At 43.4% G+C, this 17,680-nt stretch overlaps 1 protein-coding gene across 1 annotated transcript in view; it reads right to left on the bottom strand.

The window, feature by feature from the left end:
• Positions 1-665: 665 nt before the first annotated feature.
• Arhgap31 (Rho GTPase activating protein 31) overlaps positions 666-17,680 on the bottom strand; it is a 109,771-nt gene continuing 92,756 nt past the window's right edge. Inside the window, exons 10-12 of the mRNA XM_076868005.2 lie at positions 16,910-17,485; positions 10,685-10,965; positions 666-7,634 (exon numbers count right to left, since the gene is read on the bottom strand). Coding sequence (XP_076724120.2) covers positions 5,220-7,634; positions 10,685-10,965; positions 16,910-17,485 — 3,272 coding nt within the window. The 3' untranslated portion in view covers positions 666-5,219. The remainder of the gene's footprint in view (positions 7,635-10,684; positions 10,966-16,909; positions 17,486-17,680) is intronic.

Consider the following 17,680-nt stretch of genomic DNA (forward strand, 5'->3'; position numbering starts at 1 on the left):
TGTAAAAGTGAAAATAGGTGGATCCATAAATTTGGTAACACGGGTTTGTTTTCGTTTGTATAAGAAGGGAAGAAGCAAAGGTGCAGAAGCAATAGTGAGAAATTGGGTAAACTTCCAAACGTTTGTATTAGTTTGTTGATGTGGAAAATGTAGCCTTTTGTGCAGGGAAAGAAGTGTCCTCAAAGAGTTTTATTGAAGACCAGGAAGTGGCACTGACATTCAGTGAAGAAACTAGGTTGTGTGATTATTCTCCCTGCTCCCTGAATACCACCTTTTCTGTGATAACATATGCTAAGAGAACATACTTGCTTCCTGTCCCCTAAGCATCATTAACATCATTCAAATAAAAGAATAGTCCTCCTTGACTTACTAAAGTAATAGGAAAATTGAGTTCATGTCTGTGCCATGACCCATGTGACTCTTTAAACTCTGAAGTTTTGAGAAGCAATAAGCTTTTCTTATTTCTATCTTTCATTATATCATCAACTGTATTGGGTATTTGGGTGATGTGACTGTGAATGCAAGAGTAAGAGTGTGAAATTGAATTATTAAAATAGTAAAAACAAGAAAAATCTACTGAAGCAACTCATCAGGACTTTGGCTGTTAAGACCAGAACTTGAAATAACAAAAAATGACATCAAACACAACAAACCGGAACAATGAGTCTGATGGGTAGAATTTACTTTTCTGATTATTGATTTTTGGTGACCCAGGTCTTCCTCTAGCTCATAGTTCCATCATAAGCATTATATCATTTATTAGAGTACATTTTAAAGCATAACAAAACTTTTAATTACACTTAAAAGTCTATGAATAGGTTTAATATTTATACTTTTTAATGAATAGAAACACATTTTGATTATATCTTTGGAAACATTTGTAGAGCTCAAAAAACAGCTGTGCTCATGTAGCTTTCTAATGGACTCCTTTGGAAAAGTGCTTTACTTTGCAGAATTATAAGCCAGAAAGTACAATGGCATTAAGTTAATGCAAAGCAATGTGATTCGTCCGGTGAAACATGGCGATGGACTTGGTGAACTTCTTCCACTTAGCTGTGTCCTTCTTCACTGAGTTGGAGAAGTCAGCCCTGCATTGCTCACATACTTAAAGGCTACTAAACGATCTACTGTGTGCCAGTTGACCAGTGTGGCTCCCAGGTTTGTTCTATCTGGCTCCCCTGCTCTCCATGCCTGCACAGGCATTTACTCCCTCTTCTGGCCTTATTTTGCTAAGAAAGGTATGGGTAAAAGAGGACACATTGTTTGTCATTCCACATTTTGAGCTGGCCTCCAAGTGCCTAAAATCATACTCTTGGCAGCATTTAAACTCCAAGATTCATGTTATCATCAGATAGGACCAGCCATGATAGGATGTGGTTCTAATTAATTCTAAGTGGGAATTGAACCTACTCTGAACTTCTCTCACTCCAATCCCAGACAAATGAATCTTATGAACAGTTTATCTTGGGCCTCTGACTTCGTCAGAAGGAGTTAACTTGCTTTGCAGTGAATTAAGTCTTTGAAATCTCTTCTTAAAAAGTGTGGAATAAGGATCTCACCTTATTTGCAGAGATTCAACAGAACTTCACAACTGGACCAATCAGGACCAGAAGAAAACCTCAGTTGCTTGCCACTCTTAATTTTCTCTCTCTCTCTCTCTCTTTTTTTTTTTTTTTTTTTGCAATACTGGGGATTGACCCTAGGGGCACCCTATATCCCTGAGCTACACTGACCTCATCCCTTTTTATTTTTTGAAATAGGATCTTGCTAAATTGGCCAAACTGGCCTCAAACTTGTGCTCTTCCTGCCTTAACCTCCTGAGTTGCTGGGATTGCAGGCACATGTCACTATGTCTGGGCCATTCTCTAACTTGTTTAAATCAAAGCAAAGTTGTCAACAGCTCATTGTCTCACTGGTATGGTCTACTGGATTTACAATTATGTTTAATTGTGTAACATCAGTAGGTCACTTGAATACGATTAACAATCCTATTGAAATATGCTAGTTGCTATATTTCCCCCCATTTTTTGCCTTTGTTTGGCAGTTAATGGTTTTCAACCTTGCTCTTGGTTGTTTATGGGCTGCTTCATTTAATATCATCCTCCCTTCTTCATTTGACTCCTCAAAACTTTAGAAGTACCAGGGTACCCACTGCACTGTTGTTAACTCTTAACAAATATTTGTTGAGGATGACACTATATTTTTAATGTCTGCAAAATCCTGAATTTTGACCTGGATAATATTTTGAAGTTTAAGACTTAGATTAGGTTAAGAGTGTCTTGATGAGGTTCTTGGTCAAGTTGCTTCAAATTCCAAGTGAAGCAGAGAATTAAAACCATATTCCCTCTCTCTAGTCCACTTTGGAAAAAAAAAAGCAGCAGCAGCAGCAGCTGCCCCCACCGCCTGGAAGGGCCATTTTGCAATTTACAAATGGGTCATTATTTTCTTAAGCAGTCATTAATACTGAAAGAAAACATGCATGCATTTCACTTCAAAATCAACATTTAAAATCAGTCACCCTCATTTTGAGGATTGATAGTTGAAGAGTTTGATTCTGTAGCCCTTTCCAGGGAACCAGGCAGATCTTCCTGAAAACTGCAGTACTTGACCTGCCCCTCCCCTACTCGGAAACAGGCAATCTGATTCCCAACCAGCCATTTTTAGGGAGTTCATTTTTCAGAGCCCATGTGGGTGGTCCAATAGGTAATACCAGGGCATTTTGGGAACCTTTGGGAGAAAATTACGAGTTTTCTTTGCCATGAAATGGAATTTCATCAACACTAGGCTAGCCCAGCCCACAGGAATTTATGAATATGTTTCTGACCTTGACAGGATGTGAGATAGTTAAGGAGGAGCAGCAGGACACAGAAAGTCTGCCTCCAAGCTCTTCTGGAATTACCTGATTAGACAAGCTTGCAGTAGGGAATATCTCCAGACAGCTGCCAGTTGTGTTGCATGGGTGACGTCCATATACCCATGCACCTGAAGGTGATCCAATAAATGAAATGCCAGTAAGAGGAACATGGCAGCCATTTTATAAATCTAACATAGGCATCTCAACCCTTACAATTAAAGTCAATTGTTAATATGTAAAGGATGGCTTCGCAGTCTATCCCCAAATAAAAATATATCCTGTAAGTGTTACAAATAAAAATTTAAAACAACCATAAAGTAGTTTAAATATTTCATTACTTGGCTCAGAGTTCTGATGGTTGGTGAAGTGCAATTCTTTCCCTCTCAATGCCTAGAATTTGGTCCTTATCAAAGCATAGATACCAGAAGTACACCGGAACAGATACAGTTTATCTGCCATATTTCTTTATAAGGTAGGAATGTGCTTTTCTTATTTATGGGACATGGCCTCTCTCATCTTTCACCACCATGTTTCTTCACCTTGCTTGCCTAGAGTAAAATGCTATGTTCTAGGACTTTTCTTATAAGTTGATATCTCACTAACTATTGGTCCCATGTCTTGCTCACCCAGAGAGAAAGCAAAAGCACTCACTGAAGCCCCCTTTGATGGCTCTTTTTTCTCACTCATCTCAGCATTCTCTGAAAGCAGAGCTCATTAGCTGACTTAAAGTTACCCTTGCCACAGACCTGGCTTAAAAGGCACAGGAAAGATTTCAAAACTCTCAGATTTGTCAGGGAGAGAAGGGGTGAGAGAGAGAGAGAAAAAAAAAGAGAGCGATCAGTGGCAAGGCATCAGCTTCCAGTTTCTCATTGGAGAAGGTAAATTCAACTCAGCCCCAGCCCAGACCAATTGTAGCCTTGGCTATGGGTTCTGCCCAGAGGCACTGCTAGCCTTCAGAGAAACCTCTGCAATAACTGAGCTTCTGGATAGAATTCAGTGAGGCTTGAATCTGAGAAAGGGTGCCCTGTGAAGCCTTTTTTTTGGAGGGGAGAACCAAAATTCTACCAGCATGTATATTAGTTCTCCTTCCTCCATCTGAAATGCAAAGAACCATGAAAAATTCCAAACAACTGAAAGAAAATCAGACTGGTTTATTGCTTCTGCTTGCATCCAGACAGAAGGAAGAGCAAGTTTGAGGGCCTTAGGTAGATGGTGGATGAAGAGAATTATGGAAGGGAGACACATGCCTCAAATCTGGAACAATATAGGGAGAGGGAAAAAGAAGGGACCCACTGTCTAAAATGAAATACATTTTCAAGGAGGGGAGTGAGTGGTAGTGATGTCCACTCTGCTAGGATCCCTCCTTGCCTCCCTTCCTGTACTGCTGGGCCCAGCCCAGTGTGGAAGAAGAGTAAGGCTGAGCCAGAAGTGTTTCCTGCCCACCAACTTAAATACATTAAGTTCACAGTGTAGGCTTTATGTGGGGCTTTTCTCTATGATGACATTGGTTGCTTACACCCTGATATTGTAAAGGAAGATGATACCTTCACTTCACAACTGCATACATGAAAATTTTGATTCATTTCATTAAGAAAATCCTCAGCTCAGTCCTCACTTGGCCAGCTTCTGGATTTATAAATCAGAGTTCAGAACAGTGGCAAGTAGGGTCCCAAATGAAATGCACCAGAAAGTGTGTAGTTTGTGCCAGTCTCAGGGTTTGCTCCTGACTTATAGATTCTGATTTTCTATGCTGGTATATGGAGTCATCTTGGACAGATCTGCAGGGATTCCAGGGAAAGAGCATGGGTGAGTTTACCCACTTGGATATCTAAATGCACATTAGTTTGCATTTCCAAATCTGCTTCTATTTTGGATAGTTCACTTTTTCAAAGCTTATTAGAAATGGTTTAAGAACACATGCTTTAAAGAACAGTAAAAAGCATGAAATAAAGAGAAGGCCTTCAAATCTCAATAGCATTTTCCAACACCTGCAAAGTATTTTTCTTTTTTGCAAAAGACAATTACTATAGCCAGCTCTCAACAGTAATAGGTTATGGTAGTAGGGGAGTAATGCAGCTTACATATGAGATCCCAAATTTCATTGGAAGCAAGAATTCCCTCTTTCCTTACCTAAGCTTTCCCACTTGATCATACAGACTTATCTAAATTTCACCTTTTGGTCCTTTCCTTGACACTCTTCTGGTAAAAGGATTAATTAGTGAATAGTCAAAAGGCTGAAAAAAGAGAAGAAAGGGGCCAAAATAAGTCCAAAGTTAGATAATCTGTGCTGGAAAATGGCAAGTCGGCCCTGTAATAATTTCCAGATGAATCAGATGTTTTTTCCAGACACCAGCAACTGAACTGATCATTCTATTTGCCTCCCACTTCTTCCATCCAGAATTACTGATCTCCGCTGGGGCTGGTAAAAACAGCTGGTTGAGGTCTCTAGTCTTTGGCCATTCTTAGGGATGGTCATTTTATTCCTAAGTGTAACCCCTTCTGGTGTGACCCATGTGTTTTCTGCCAACTCCCCACAAAGAAGGCCAGGGGAAACTGTCTGAGTGGGACTTCTGATAGGAGACAGCAGGACCTTGGAATCTGTAACTGTGGATGAGGGAGGCAGGTGGTCCATGATGGGGAAAGGAGGACTGAATAAGATTAGGCTCTGAGGTCTTCCTGGCCTTGACCTATGGAAAGGCTTAGAACCCCCAGATGGTCGCTCTATTTTTGAGGAAAGAAGGTTGTCCCCAGATGGCTCTGTCTCTGATGTGCGTTTTCTGCATTGCACTACTGCGTCTTGGGTGGAGAGGAGATTAGATAAGTCTGATTCTGGAGAAAGGGTGGGTCCCTCACAAATGCAGGATGCAGTGGTATCCATTCGTGAGGATGCTATGGCTCCTGTATCTTGCTTTGGTTTCTCTTCCCTTGGGCTTTCCAGGGAGGAGGGAGAATCACCTTTGGCAGATTTCTGAGAGGTCCCACTAGTTGAGCTAGATTCCTCTTGGCTCCTCTCCAGAGGCTGAGCCACACTCTCCCCTGTGCTCTGAGAGGGCAGGGGCTGTGGGATCTGTGTATACTGAATCTTAGGTGGGATGACTGGCACTGCCCTGGCCTGACACATTTTGACCATGAAGGAGGTTCTCACAGCTGACACACTCACGGGAGCTGAGTTACGACGGCCTGTCAGGGCATGAGCAACAAGGTCCAGGTCCTGGGTATCCTGGGAGTAATCTTTCCAGGAATCTGCTTTACAGTGAGATGAGGTCATCCAGGTGAACTTGGGGTCTCCTGATTCACAGAGCTGCATTCCAGGTGAACTAAATGAAGCCCCATTCTCAAGCCGGAAGAGGTCAGTAATGGGAATGGCAGAGTCCAAGTTGAGGGAAGAAGGCCGGTTTTTCCCTTTTGAGGGGCTACACTCAGTGCTCTTTAGCTGTAACTTTGGGGGGTCTTCTTCAGGTGAGGTGCTATCCTGAACCCTAGGTGAACTCTCCTTGCTATTTTCTAGCCCAGGAACACCAGCTTGCTTAATCTGGTTGCTCTGCCCAAGAAGCGGCCCCAGCTCCTTTCCCTCTACGGGGGTGACTGGGCTGATTGCTGCTGGCTTAGACTGAACACTACCTGGTCCCTTCTGGCTGGGAAGAATCTCTTCCCCTTTCAAGTCAGAGAACTCTCTGAAGCTCTTCAGGGCTTTCTCATCCCATCTAGTAATCTCTCTCCTGGCTGCCTGAGGATCAAAATTTCTCTCTGTTTCAAGATTAGCACAGCTGCTGGATGGGGTGACCTCAAGAGTCCACGGACTCGTAATGGTAGTTTTGCTATCCAGAGAGTGGCTCTGGCGAAGGCTGGGCCTGTGAGAAAGCCTCTTCTCCAATCGGTGGCTCTGCGGGCCCTGCACCTGGGTCTCCTGAACTTCTTTCAGTGTGGGAGAGTGAAGAGGGCTTGTCACCCATTGGGGTTCCTCCCAGGGCTCCACCATCTCCAGGACGTGCTGAGCAATGTCTGTCACAGTGTCATCTTCATCACAGTCTGAAGGCTCCTGTACTGATTGGGCTACATCCCCCTCTCCATGTGGGGAGATCTCAACCTCCTTTGTTGGGCTTGGAAAACCAAGGACTTCCCCCTGTGGAGCAGCGTTCTTTGAAGTTTGTTTTTCACTTTGCCTTGGAGTGGCCTCCTCTCCCGGACAGAGACTAGAGATCCCAGGGCTATCTTTGGACCCCGGCTGCTCTATATAAGGATTTGTCCTCAAATTCCTGGATGGATCTTCTCTCTCAACACCTCCCTTTGACAGCAGGATTCCTGGCGCCTCCTCCAGAGGAGTTGGAGGGGGAGGAGCGGGAGGAAGCGGAGGAGAGAGATTCCCGGGGCGTCCTGCATCAGTCCTTGCCGGTGGAGACGCCTCCTCAAAAGGAATTATTTCTAGAGGAGCCAGAGTAGCACGGTCTGGACGCAGCCCAGACTCGGATCTGTGGACGCTGGTTGACTCTGGCTTATCTCTATTGGCTGCCGTGGCAGCATCCATTGTACTCTGATTGGTTGAGCCCTTAGTCCCCTCCTCCTGGGGGGCGGAGACTGGAGAGGGGGCGGAGGCAAGAGAGACACTCCCTGGAGGCTCTGGGGAAGCAAAGGGCCCTGGACTTGACTCAAAACTGGGCAGAATTAGGCTTATCTTCTGAACAGACGGTGGCAATGACGCGAGTTCCTCCTCAGATTCAATGATTTTAAGCTCCTGTTGAATCTCTGGCCATATCAGGGCATTAGCCAGATCATCTTCATCCTGAAAAACATCAAGAAACTTATTAGTTCCTTAGAATTAAGGACTCTGAGCATTGTCATCTGCCTTGTTTTCGGTGATAGTGAAGGACGGGACAGTTCTCTGCCTGAGCTACCCAGCACATAAGAGATGCATAATCAGTAATAACTGCGGATGCTTGATTGCTTACCGTGTGCCATAAAATACTTTTATCTTCTTGTTTAATTTTCCCAGAACCATAGGAGATAAACTCTGCTATATTCCCATTACATAAATGAGGAGGCCTATGTTCAAATAGATTAAGCAAATTCCCTAAATCACAGAGTAGCAGACCAGGGTTGAAATCCAGCCCTGCCTACACCAGAACAGAAGTGTTTAATCCCTGTGTACCGTTGCTTTAAAGGAAACAAAATAAAATAAAAACCTTAAACCTGGTCTCATTTAACCTTAGATTTACTAGAAGATAGAATGAAATTTTTCCAATTAAGTGAAAATATTAATTCTTACCCTGACACCAGCTTTCCAAATACATAAGTATAATTCTTTTGCTTATTACTGAAGAAATACGTATTACACACAAAAAGACTTTTAAATACATATTAAAACAAAGAAGAATACAAAAATAGCAAAATGTCATATTCCTACTATTCACAGACACCCACTGTTAACATGATCGGGGTATTTCCTGTGGTTGTTGGACTGCCTCCTGTGCCATCTTGTTTACTGTCCTTGTTTCCCCTTAAGTCCAGCTTCCCTTTGTCCTTCTCAACTCCCTTTCCCTACATAAAGCCCAAAGCTGCAGAAAGAAAAAGGATGGAGGGAGGGCCAGGAAAACAAACTTCAGTGTCTTTAGTTTCTTGTCTCAGGGCCTAATTGTGTCCCAGGGAGAAGGAGCATCTCCATCCGGTGGGGGTGCAGGCCTTTCTGAGAAATCTGATCTCTGCCACCTGGCATACCTTCTCACCTGGCTCCAATCACATGCTGTTTTATAGTCCAGTTCCTTTTATGCTTGTTTTATTTCCAATGGACTGTGAGCTCCTTGAGGTCAGGGATTGTGTTTATTGGTGTTTGATTCCTCAAGGTCAAATGGTCCTTATATACTGTTGAGTGGCTGCTCAATAAAGATTGTGTTGCATTGAAATTGATTCATTGTTTTGAGTTATTTCTTTCAGATAACTCTTATTTGGTCAAAAGTAATCTGACTCTACTCTTCTATATGATTTGTGCACAGTTCTATTTTCCCTACTAAACTGCATCTCTTCAGAGCAGGGCGGGCCTTTTTCTTATCTCTTTACTTTCCTCAAGGAATCAATAAGTTTAGACTCCCCTGTACTCCACTTTCTGCTATTTCAGTACAAGGACCACGATGGAAATTTTTCCCCAGAGCAAAAACCTAGGTGATGTCTTTGTCTCTTCTTCCTCCTCACTCCATATCCAATCCTTCACCAATTCCTGGTCATTCTACCTTTCAAGTAGCTTTGGACTCCTTCCACTTCTATCCCCAGATACCACCCCCACCCCCATCACCAACACACACACAATCTAGCTACCTTCTAACCTTGCTTGGTTTGCCACATACATACTAGCTTCATAACTGACTTCCCTGCCTTCTCTCTTGCCTGTCTCCTCCTCAAAGAACAGACTAACCCATTAAGAACAAAACTCGGAACATATCATATACTTTTCCATTGCCCTTACACTGATCCCCAAGCCCTTCCACACAGTACTGCCCAATGTGGCTCCTGCTTCCACTTGAGTTTTACTTTCTCCAGCTATCCTGGCCTTGTTCCAATTCCATGAATGTTTCAGGCTCTCCCACCCTAGATCCACCACACATCTTGCTCTTTCTGCCTGGAAGTCTCTCCCTTCCTATTGCACTCTCTACCGTTTTCTTCTAGGTGAGGTTCTCGACCTACATATCTACTCTTCAGGGAAGCTCTCCCTCACCCTGGTGACATTCCCCCTATGACTAGCTTAGGTCTTTGTATCATATTCCCCACTGCACTTCAAACTTCCACTTCACCCTGAAAATTACCTTTCTCCACTAGGCTGTCAGCCCTAAGAAGGCAGTGACCGTTTGGTTCATGAAGTTATTCCAGTGCTCAGCAGAGCACCTGTCACAAAGTGGGTGTTTAATACATCTTTACTCGTTCCCTTGAGTTTACCCTAGTTCTTCCAGTACTAACTTTATCTGCTTCTTAAAGCAACTCACACCTGGGACCTTCTCATAAGAATTCAATCCCCATTCATCCTTCCCCTTCAACAAATGCCAACACCTCTTATAGGAACCCTCACTTAGGCTTCCTGAAGCCACCACGGCACCCAGCTCTGCCCTGACTTCCAGTACATAGTCCCCTTATGCATGTCCTAGATGCAAGTTAAAAGGCAATGAGCTTCCTTTTCTCCTTTGGCACACTGCTTTGCTCACAGAGATGCCTCCCAGATGCAGGACTCTTCCCTGGGCATTTCAGGAAGCCTTGCTCCTTCTTATGTAAGGACATCTTACAAAAACCTGCTTGGAAAATTTCACCTCTACCAAGTGAACAAGGTTCTGTCAATTCTGACATCATATTTTTACTTCTCCAGAAGCCACAGGAGGAAGGGATTGATCCTGGAAATCTCTCAGATTTTAGAAATAAGCCTAGAGAACAGCCCATACAGGCTGTCTGGGAGATGAGGGCTGGATCATGTAAATGATCATTCTATTTGGGCCTGGGATATGACAAGCAGGTTTTGTGCTGCTTCTGTGATTGAGTGCTATTATATTTCAATGACAGGTCACTGGTTTATGTTAATCCCAAGTCAGAGATATTTAGAATTGAGTCTGTTCTAGGAAACCTGAGCTGGATGGTTCCTTTCCATTACTCCAGAATCTCTGAAAAGTCCACTGCGAAAAAATTCCAAGCCTGATTAGAAGTGGGTCTCTTAAAGTTCCTTTGGCCAAAAAAAAAAAAAAAAAAAAAAAAAAATTTAAAATATTTTTTTTTAAATCTCCTTTAAATTGTACCAAGAGTCCTCAGCAAAAAGAGGACGACTCTACATAGAGTAGTGAGGAGGCAGTGCGCCCACTTTACCATCTCATGGAGAAACATGGCTTCTGTTCTGATCCCGGGGCACTCCTGCAGAGCGTTGGTCTCCACATCCTCAGCCTCTCGCCTTTCCTCAACCGCCTTCTCCGGATTCATCCTCTTCTCTAATTCCCTTAAATTTTGAGAGCCCAGGGAGATTTCCGAGGTCTTCTTCTCCTCCGTCTGGGTACCTGGCTCCAGGGAAAGGCTTTGGTTGCATTCCACTGTCCCCAGGCCTTCAGGTCCTGGTGGGGCATCTTCCAGAGCTGCCTTCTTAGTGATAGAAGCTGCAATGAGGATGTGAGTGATTAGTTCAAAAACTTCAAGAGAGGCTGCTCCAAGCACAGCCACCGCCCTGCTTCCTGGCCTGCTTCACAAGATGGGGTGAGGGCAGGGAGAATCCACCCAGCTCACTGCCACGTACATTCTTTTTTCTCCTGACAATGTCCTGGCCTCAGGTCCCAGAGACACAGACTGTTAGGGATGGGAGGAACCCAAAAGATCATCTAGTCCAGCAGTTCTCAATCAGGAGCCATTTTATCCCCCTCCCCGCTTCCCCTTGCTGCCTTCTATGGACACTGACAACATCTGGAGACATTTTGGGTTGTTACAATGTCGGGAGAGGGGAAGCCAAGGATGCTGTTAAATAAATATCCTCTGATGTATATAGCCCCCTACAACAAAGACCACCCAGAGCAAATGTCAGTGGTGCTGAAGTTGAGGAACACCGCTCGAGCCTATTCTTCTACTGCACAAATAAATACTCAAGCCCTGAGAAGTCAAGCTGGGTGCCCAAGACCACAAAAATCTGCTGTTCACTCCAAGCAGCATAGAGATCTAATAGCTATGGTTGACAGCTACAGTCAATTCGAGTATGAAGCTCTGATCTCCTAAGACAAGGAGAAGGGAGACAGACCTCAAATTTGGCCCCTGTTGCCTTGCATGAAAGAAGGACCAATTTCACTGCAGAAGACTGTTTTTATTCCACTGGTGTGGAATAAAGACTAAGCAATGCACCTAGGGTGCACTTAGCACACCGTAGGTCCTTAATAAGTGTTATTATTTACAGTAAAATTAAAGAAACCTGGTTTTAAATTCTGATTTCTCAATAAATTTTACAATCTTGGTCCAAGGGCTTTGTGATACACTCTGCCTGGGCCAATATAAGGGTTTAATAGATAATGCAGTGTAGTGTCTGACATGCAGTATCTGTAGAAAAGTTGGTCAGTTAAGAGAAAACTCTTCTCATGACTATTTGTTAATTTGGTGACTTAACTCCAAAGTGCCGCACCATTTTGCCATCTTTGCAGCTAAGCTAGACCTAGTGACAGCATCCATATGTGTACTAACAGTGCTTTCAATTGACCTTAGTGCTATTTTCTTTTGGGCATCATTTAGAGGCTTATTTCTTGAAATTTAGTCTAATCTCTAAGTATGTAAAACATTCAGAGTTCAAATATTAAAACTATATAAAATTTTTTTCTTTCATTCCTGTTCCTTCCATCCTGTTCCACATTCCCACTATCCTTTCTGTTTATGGCCATTTTTATTCCTTTTTGTTTTTTTTTCTGCCATATTTATTTTTTTACATTTACACAGATATTTGTATCTATAAATATTTTCATTCCCCACCCTTATTACACAAAATATGGTATGCGCTATTTTTTCATGTAATGACTTATCTTGAAGTCCATAGCACATTAGTATACAGGGAGATTGACTGTTAGGATGTGATGTATAGCCCCTATACACCTAGTTTGGGCTCCCCTTGGCTAGTGGTAGCTTACTTGGAAGGTGGTGCCAGGAAAAAGGAGTGAAGGGATGAGACAGGGATGGAGAAAAAGTCAATAAAGATGATGTCATTGAGCTGGTTACCATTATGAGCGATTGGGACTGAATTCCTGATACCCCTGTGAGGAGCTGTTTATCCCTCCAAAGGGTGCAAGCATTGGTCATTTATCCACTGATTTCTGGCTTGTATCAGTTGAGAGCTGCCCCAGTTGATTCTCCATACTCTAGACAGTCCCAAGCAAGGGCTGAGATCCTACCTTCAGAAAAAGTCCCAAGGCAGAAAACTAGAAACACAAGGCAGACACTTGAGGGGGACACTTTTGGTGTCCAGGACCTGTCCCCCACAGATGCACAGGACTTTGAAGAAATATGTTACAGGGTCCACAAACCTAGGGCCTCTCCAGAACTCAATGCAATCAGTTATTCAATCTATCTCCTCATGATGAGCATCTAGCTCATTTCCAGTCTTTTGAGATCATGACAAATTATGCCAACACCCATACATTACTTTGTACTTGTGCGGCTATTTATTTAGGATAAACTCTTGAAAGTAAGTCTTTGGGGTAAAAGGGTAAATGCATCAGTAATTTTTTAAAAGATATTTTTAGCATTCTACTGAGGTCTATTAATTGAAAGAGTTTGTCAATATCTCTTTTTGTAAAGCTCAGTGTCTTCTGTTCATTGACTGTGACCATTTTTATGGATTTGTGTGTGAGGCATGGAGGAAGGGCCTATACTAAATGTGAACTTGTTCATATCCCTCCCTTCCCTGCTGACAACCCACTGACAACCCTGGGTCTCCATTAGGACATACAATGACCTCTTTACTCTGGCCCAACCACATGTCCACCCTTTTCCTATCACTGCCCCTGAGAGGCCTTGTAATCCTGTGCTCTGGTCCTCCCTAGGATTGGAACTTAAGCAATCCTTCAAGACACAGATCTAACACACCTCTTGTGAGGATTCCCAGGCAATCTCTTCTTCCTTCCACCTCCTTCAGCACTGGGTGTTTTTATCTCTGTGGTATACAGGCATCAGACACCATTATCTTTGCAAGTGTTCTTGGCTTTCATCCCAGGGTAAGTTTCTCAGAAAAGAGGCAGGATTTATGCCTAGAAATTGCCTACTAAGGACCTATGAGTCCAACAAATTGTTGTTGACTGACAAATTTGGCAGATATTTCAAAGTTACAAAAGACTCTTCATAGCTCAAAAGGGTTCCCAGCAGGGGAAAAATTATGCACCAAATAGCGACAAGAGAGACAGAGACTATGAACTGCTCCTTCCTCAATATCCATTCTCTTTTTTATTTAGAACTAGAACCTTCCCCACCGCCCACATTTCAGCTAGACACATGGCTATGCAGCCAGTAACAACATTCCCCAGCTTCTCCTGACTATGTTGAGTAAATTTGGGCAGATGGGGTTGAGAGGAAGTGATGTGTGGAACTTCTGGGTTACACCCTTGAGGGGAAGTTACTAGGCTTCCTCTTCTCCTCCCCATCCCATGCTGGGAATGTGGATGTTGTGGTGATAGTCCCCCATCCTGACCAATGCAGACCAGGACAACATTCTTGGGCACTGTTGGAGAGCCTGGGACTCCCGCCCCCATGATTTCTAGGAGCACAGCCACCCACCTCTGGAACTGTGCATATGATAGAAACAAATTGCTTATCTTTTTTGAGCCATTGTTTCAGGTTTTCTATGTCTGGCTTCTACGTTAACCTATCTTAACTGATAGAACCATGGGTTTATGATAGAAGCTTTCTCCTGGTTGAAAGAATACAGCAAAACCATGTTCATAGGTAGAATCAGATGCACCAAAATATAACTATATAAAAAATTCTATTATAAGTTCTTCAGTAAAGGAATGAGGCAACTCCTAATAGCTCTTAGGAAAATTCTGGACTTTTGTTTATCAAGATTTCTTAAAGCCATATGGTTACTCTGACCTTCCACTAATGAGCATTTCTAGAAGAAGTTGTAGAGAGTTTGTTGTACCTTTTAAGCCCAGTCCATAGCTTCACATTTACTTCAGAAGGATAAGTTTGTTGTGGCTCCTGCCCCCAGCTGAGTATGAGGTTAACAGGACATAGCCTTGAATCATGTAAAAGTCAGATAATCAATTATTATGAAGACACTAATTAGTCCTTGAGTTTTTTCACTTGGAGTAATTAATTACTTAATTATCAACACTTCAGCTAAAGTGCAATACTTATTATATCTCTTACCTTTTGGGTATCATTAGAATTTCACTTATTTTGGCTCAGAATAGGAGAGTTAGCTTGACAAGAATGACTAAAATAACCTGGAAAATCATCTTTAAATTTTTTTTCCTTTTTACCCACTGCTACTAATCAAAAGAAAGAAAAATATTTTACTAATGAAGTTGAAATTTTTCATTGGGAATAATCATGGAAGAAGATAGGAAATTTAAATTGACCTAACTCCATCACAGAGACGGGTGAGAGGATTTGTTGTCCCTGAACCTTCTAGCATCTTCCTGCAGACCTACCTGGCTGCCTCCTATAGGGTCGCTCATTCCCAAATGCCACTGGTCACAGGCAGGGAAGCAGGCTGGAGTCCACATTACTATCTCCCTCAGACCAAATCGAATGCTGATTTGATATTCTTATTTTCAGAAAGAGACGGGAGAAAATATAGCAGACTGTGTCCAAAAAACCCATTGGACCCCAATACCCTCTTGTTTGAAGACAATAATCAATTTCACAAAAGTTTTTGGAAACCCTGTCTTCCTCCCTTTCCCGCCTCATCCTGCTCGACCCACACCAGCCCATAGACCATTCTCCAGACAAGATATCACTTGATGCCTCTGAGTCTTTGCTCATCTGTGCCCCATCCTGAAGTGCAAGGGAGGAAAAGATGATTAATACTTATTGAGCATCTTCTATGAACTGGACCATGGACAGGTATTTTATGGACATCTTCTCATTCAGACCTTGCCACAACCCTTGAGATAGGAGCCACCCTGCTTTGCAGATGGACAACAGGTTCAGAGATATCAACCAACTGCCATTGTCACACTGCCCCAATGCAGTAAAGCTGGGATCTGAATCAGCCCAGTTAGGGTCCAAATCCTATACAATCCCACAGTATTCAGTTGCCTCTCAGCCCCAAATGCCCTTTCTCATCTTTTCTGCATGGAGAAATTCTACCCATTTATGAACACCTAGCCCAAATGTCACCTCTTCTACATGTCCCTGGAGCCCTCCTGAGAGGACTGCATCTCCTTTGTACCCATGCAGCCTTCCTGAACACTTCTTTATATTTCAAGTACCTAAGCGCTCCCTCACTTCAAGAAGCTGGAGTAGACTCTTCTGTGACTTCTACCGGCTGATCCTTCAGTGCAGTTTGCTTCCCTTCTTAGTTTTCAGCTCATGAGGGAAAAGGGACTATGTTTCAATGATCTTTAACTCCACAACCCACAATAAACATGCATGGAGAGAGCATGGGAGAGTCCCAAAGAGCATGAAGTATTTGTTTGTTTTTAAAAATCTAGATTCAAATCCTAGTTTTTCCACTTCCTTGCTATGAGTTTTTGGGAAAATCTCTTAATTCCTCTTTAAGCTATTGGGAATATTAACTCCCTGTACCTCAAATGATTGTTGTGAGACTATGTGAGATGATACACGTGGAACACCAGAGAAAACAGCTGACCACACAGTAGGTGCTGAAAAAAGTTATCTAATGTTAACTGAAATAGAATCATTTTTAAGTCACAGAACACATGATGGTTTGACTGTCTGCCATCCTTTCCTTTCTGATTCCGTCTACTTCCATTTCAGGTGGCTCAAGTTGGGCTGTCCTTACTCCACTCAGCCTGGAGACTCAAATCTGGCCCATTTTACAACCTATTAACATAGCAACAGTGATTGGTGCAAGGTTGGGCCTGGGACTCAACTAGACCCAATCAGAATCCTCCCTGCATTTGAGATAAGGAAATTGAGGAAAAGATGCTTTTTCTCCAGGCTGGGTTTACTGGCCATGTTTTCTATAGATATGAGGGATGGATGGATGAGGAGAGGATGAGTCTGGGAGAGCTAAATCCCCAATTCCAGCTTTGTAGCTCAGCATTCCGTTCTGTGAACTTTTTCTGCTGCCTTCTCACTATGAGCAAATAAAATAATAAGTAACATTTATTGGGTAGTTGCTGTTCTAAGAACTTTGCAAGTATTAATGTATATTTACAACTGTTCTAGAGAAGGTACAATTATTAACATCATCATTCCCATTTTACACATGAAGAATCCAAGGCACAGAGAAATGGCAGAGCCTGGATTTGTATTCAGGCAGTCTGGCTCTAGAGCTCACAATCCCAACCACTTGACCTCATTGCCTTGCAAACTTAAAAAAAAAAAAAAAAAAAATCAAGGCTAATTTTTCTCTCTTGCCGGGAAATCTCCCTCTCTCCCCTGTTTTACCTGTAGAAGTCTCGGTTCCCAGTGGTTTCTCCTCTTCTGGCCAACCTCCGCTCTCTGACCCCTGGAAAGAAAACTCTTCTAGGCTGGAGAGAGACTGCAACTCCTTTGGGGGTGTTCTGCACGGGGTGCTGTTGGTGCTGATTACCGCGGACACGCGGAGCGGCACCGACACCGCAAAGGGCTCGGAGATGTTCAGCGCCTTGCGCTGGTGACGCGGCGAGTGCTCCATCTGGAAGAGGCTGCTGGTGAAGACGGACTTGCTAGGGCTGTCGCTCGAGGTATAAAACATACCCAGCATCTTTGGGGCTATTTGCTCGCTCTCTGGATCCTCGATGGGCCGGAACACCTTCAGTTGCTCCGGTGGGGGACGGATCTGAGTGCACTGAAGTTGGCTTCGGTCGCTGCTCACATCAAAGCCCCCCTCTGCGCCCGCGGGCATCCCCTCCTGGCCCCATTCACCCTCCTGCTTGCTGAGGTCACAGGAGCTGCCAGTGCTGGTGGAGTGCATTTTCGTGGCTGGAATGAAAAATCCACCGGTGGTGACTGTTCGGTTGAAATTTCCTTTGGTTTCTTTTCCTAGTGAAAAAGAACAGGCAGGTGGTCAGCAGCCTGGGTACACACACCGCTTCAGGCCTTCCGGTAAGAGCAGGCACATCACCGTTGAGTTCTGGAAAGGTGTAGCAACCTAGTAAGGGCACACTATCTGGATGAAACTGAGTACTTGACATTCAGTTGGCAAAGGGAGCAAGCACTGCACCCCTTCCCCTCCAC

This window comes from Callospermophilus lateralis, chromosome 10 (genome assembly GCF_048772815.1).
Source record: "Callospermophilus lateralis isolate mCalLat2 chromosome 10, mCalLat2.hap1, whole genome shotgun sequence".
NCBI classification, from domain to species: Eukaryota; Metazoa; Chordata; class Mammalia; order Rodentia; family Sciuridae; genus Callospermophilus; species Callospermophilus lateralis.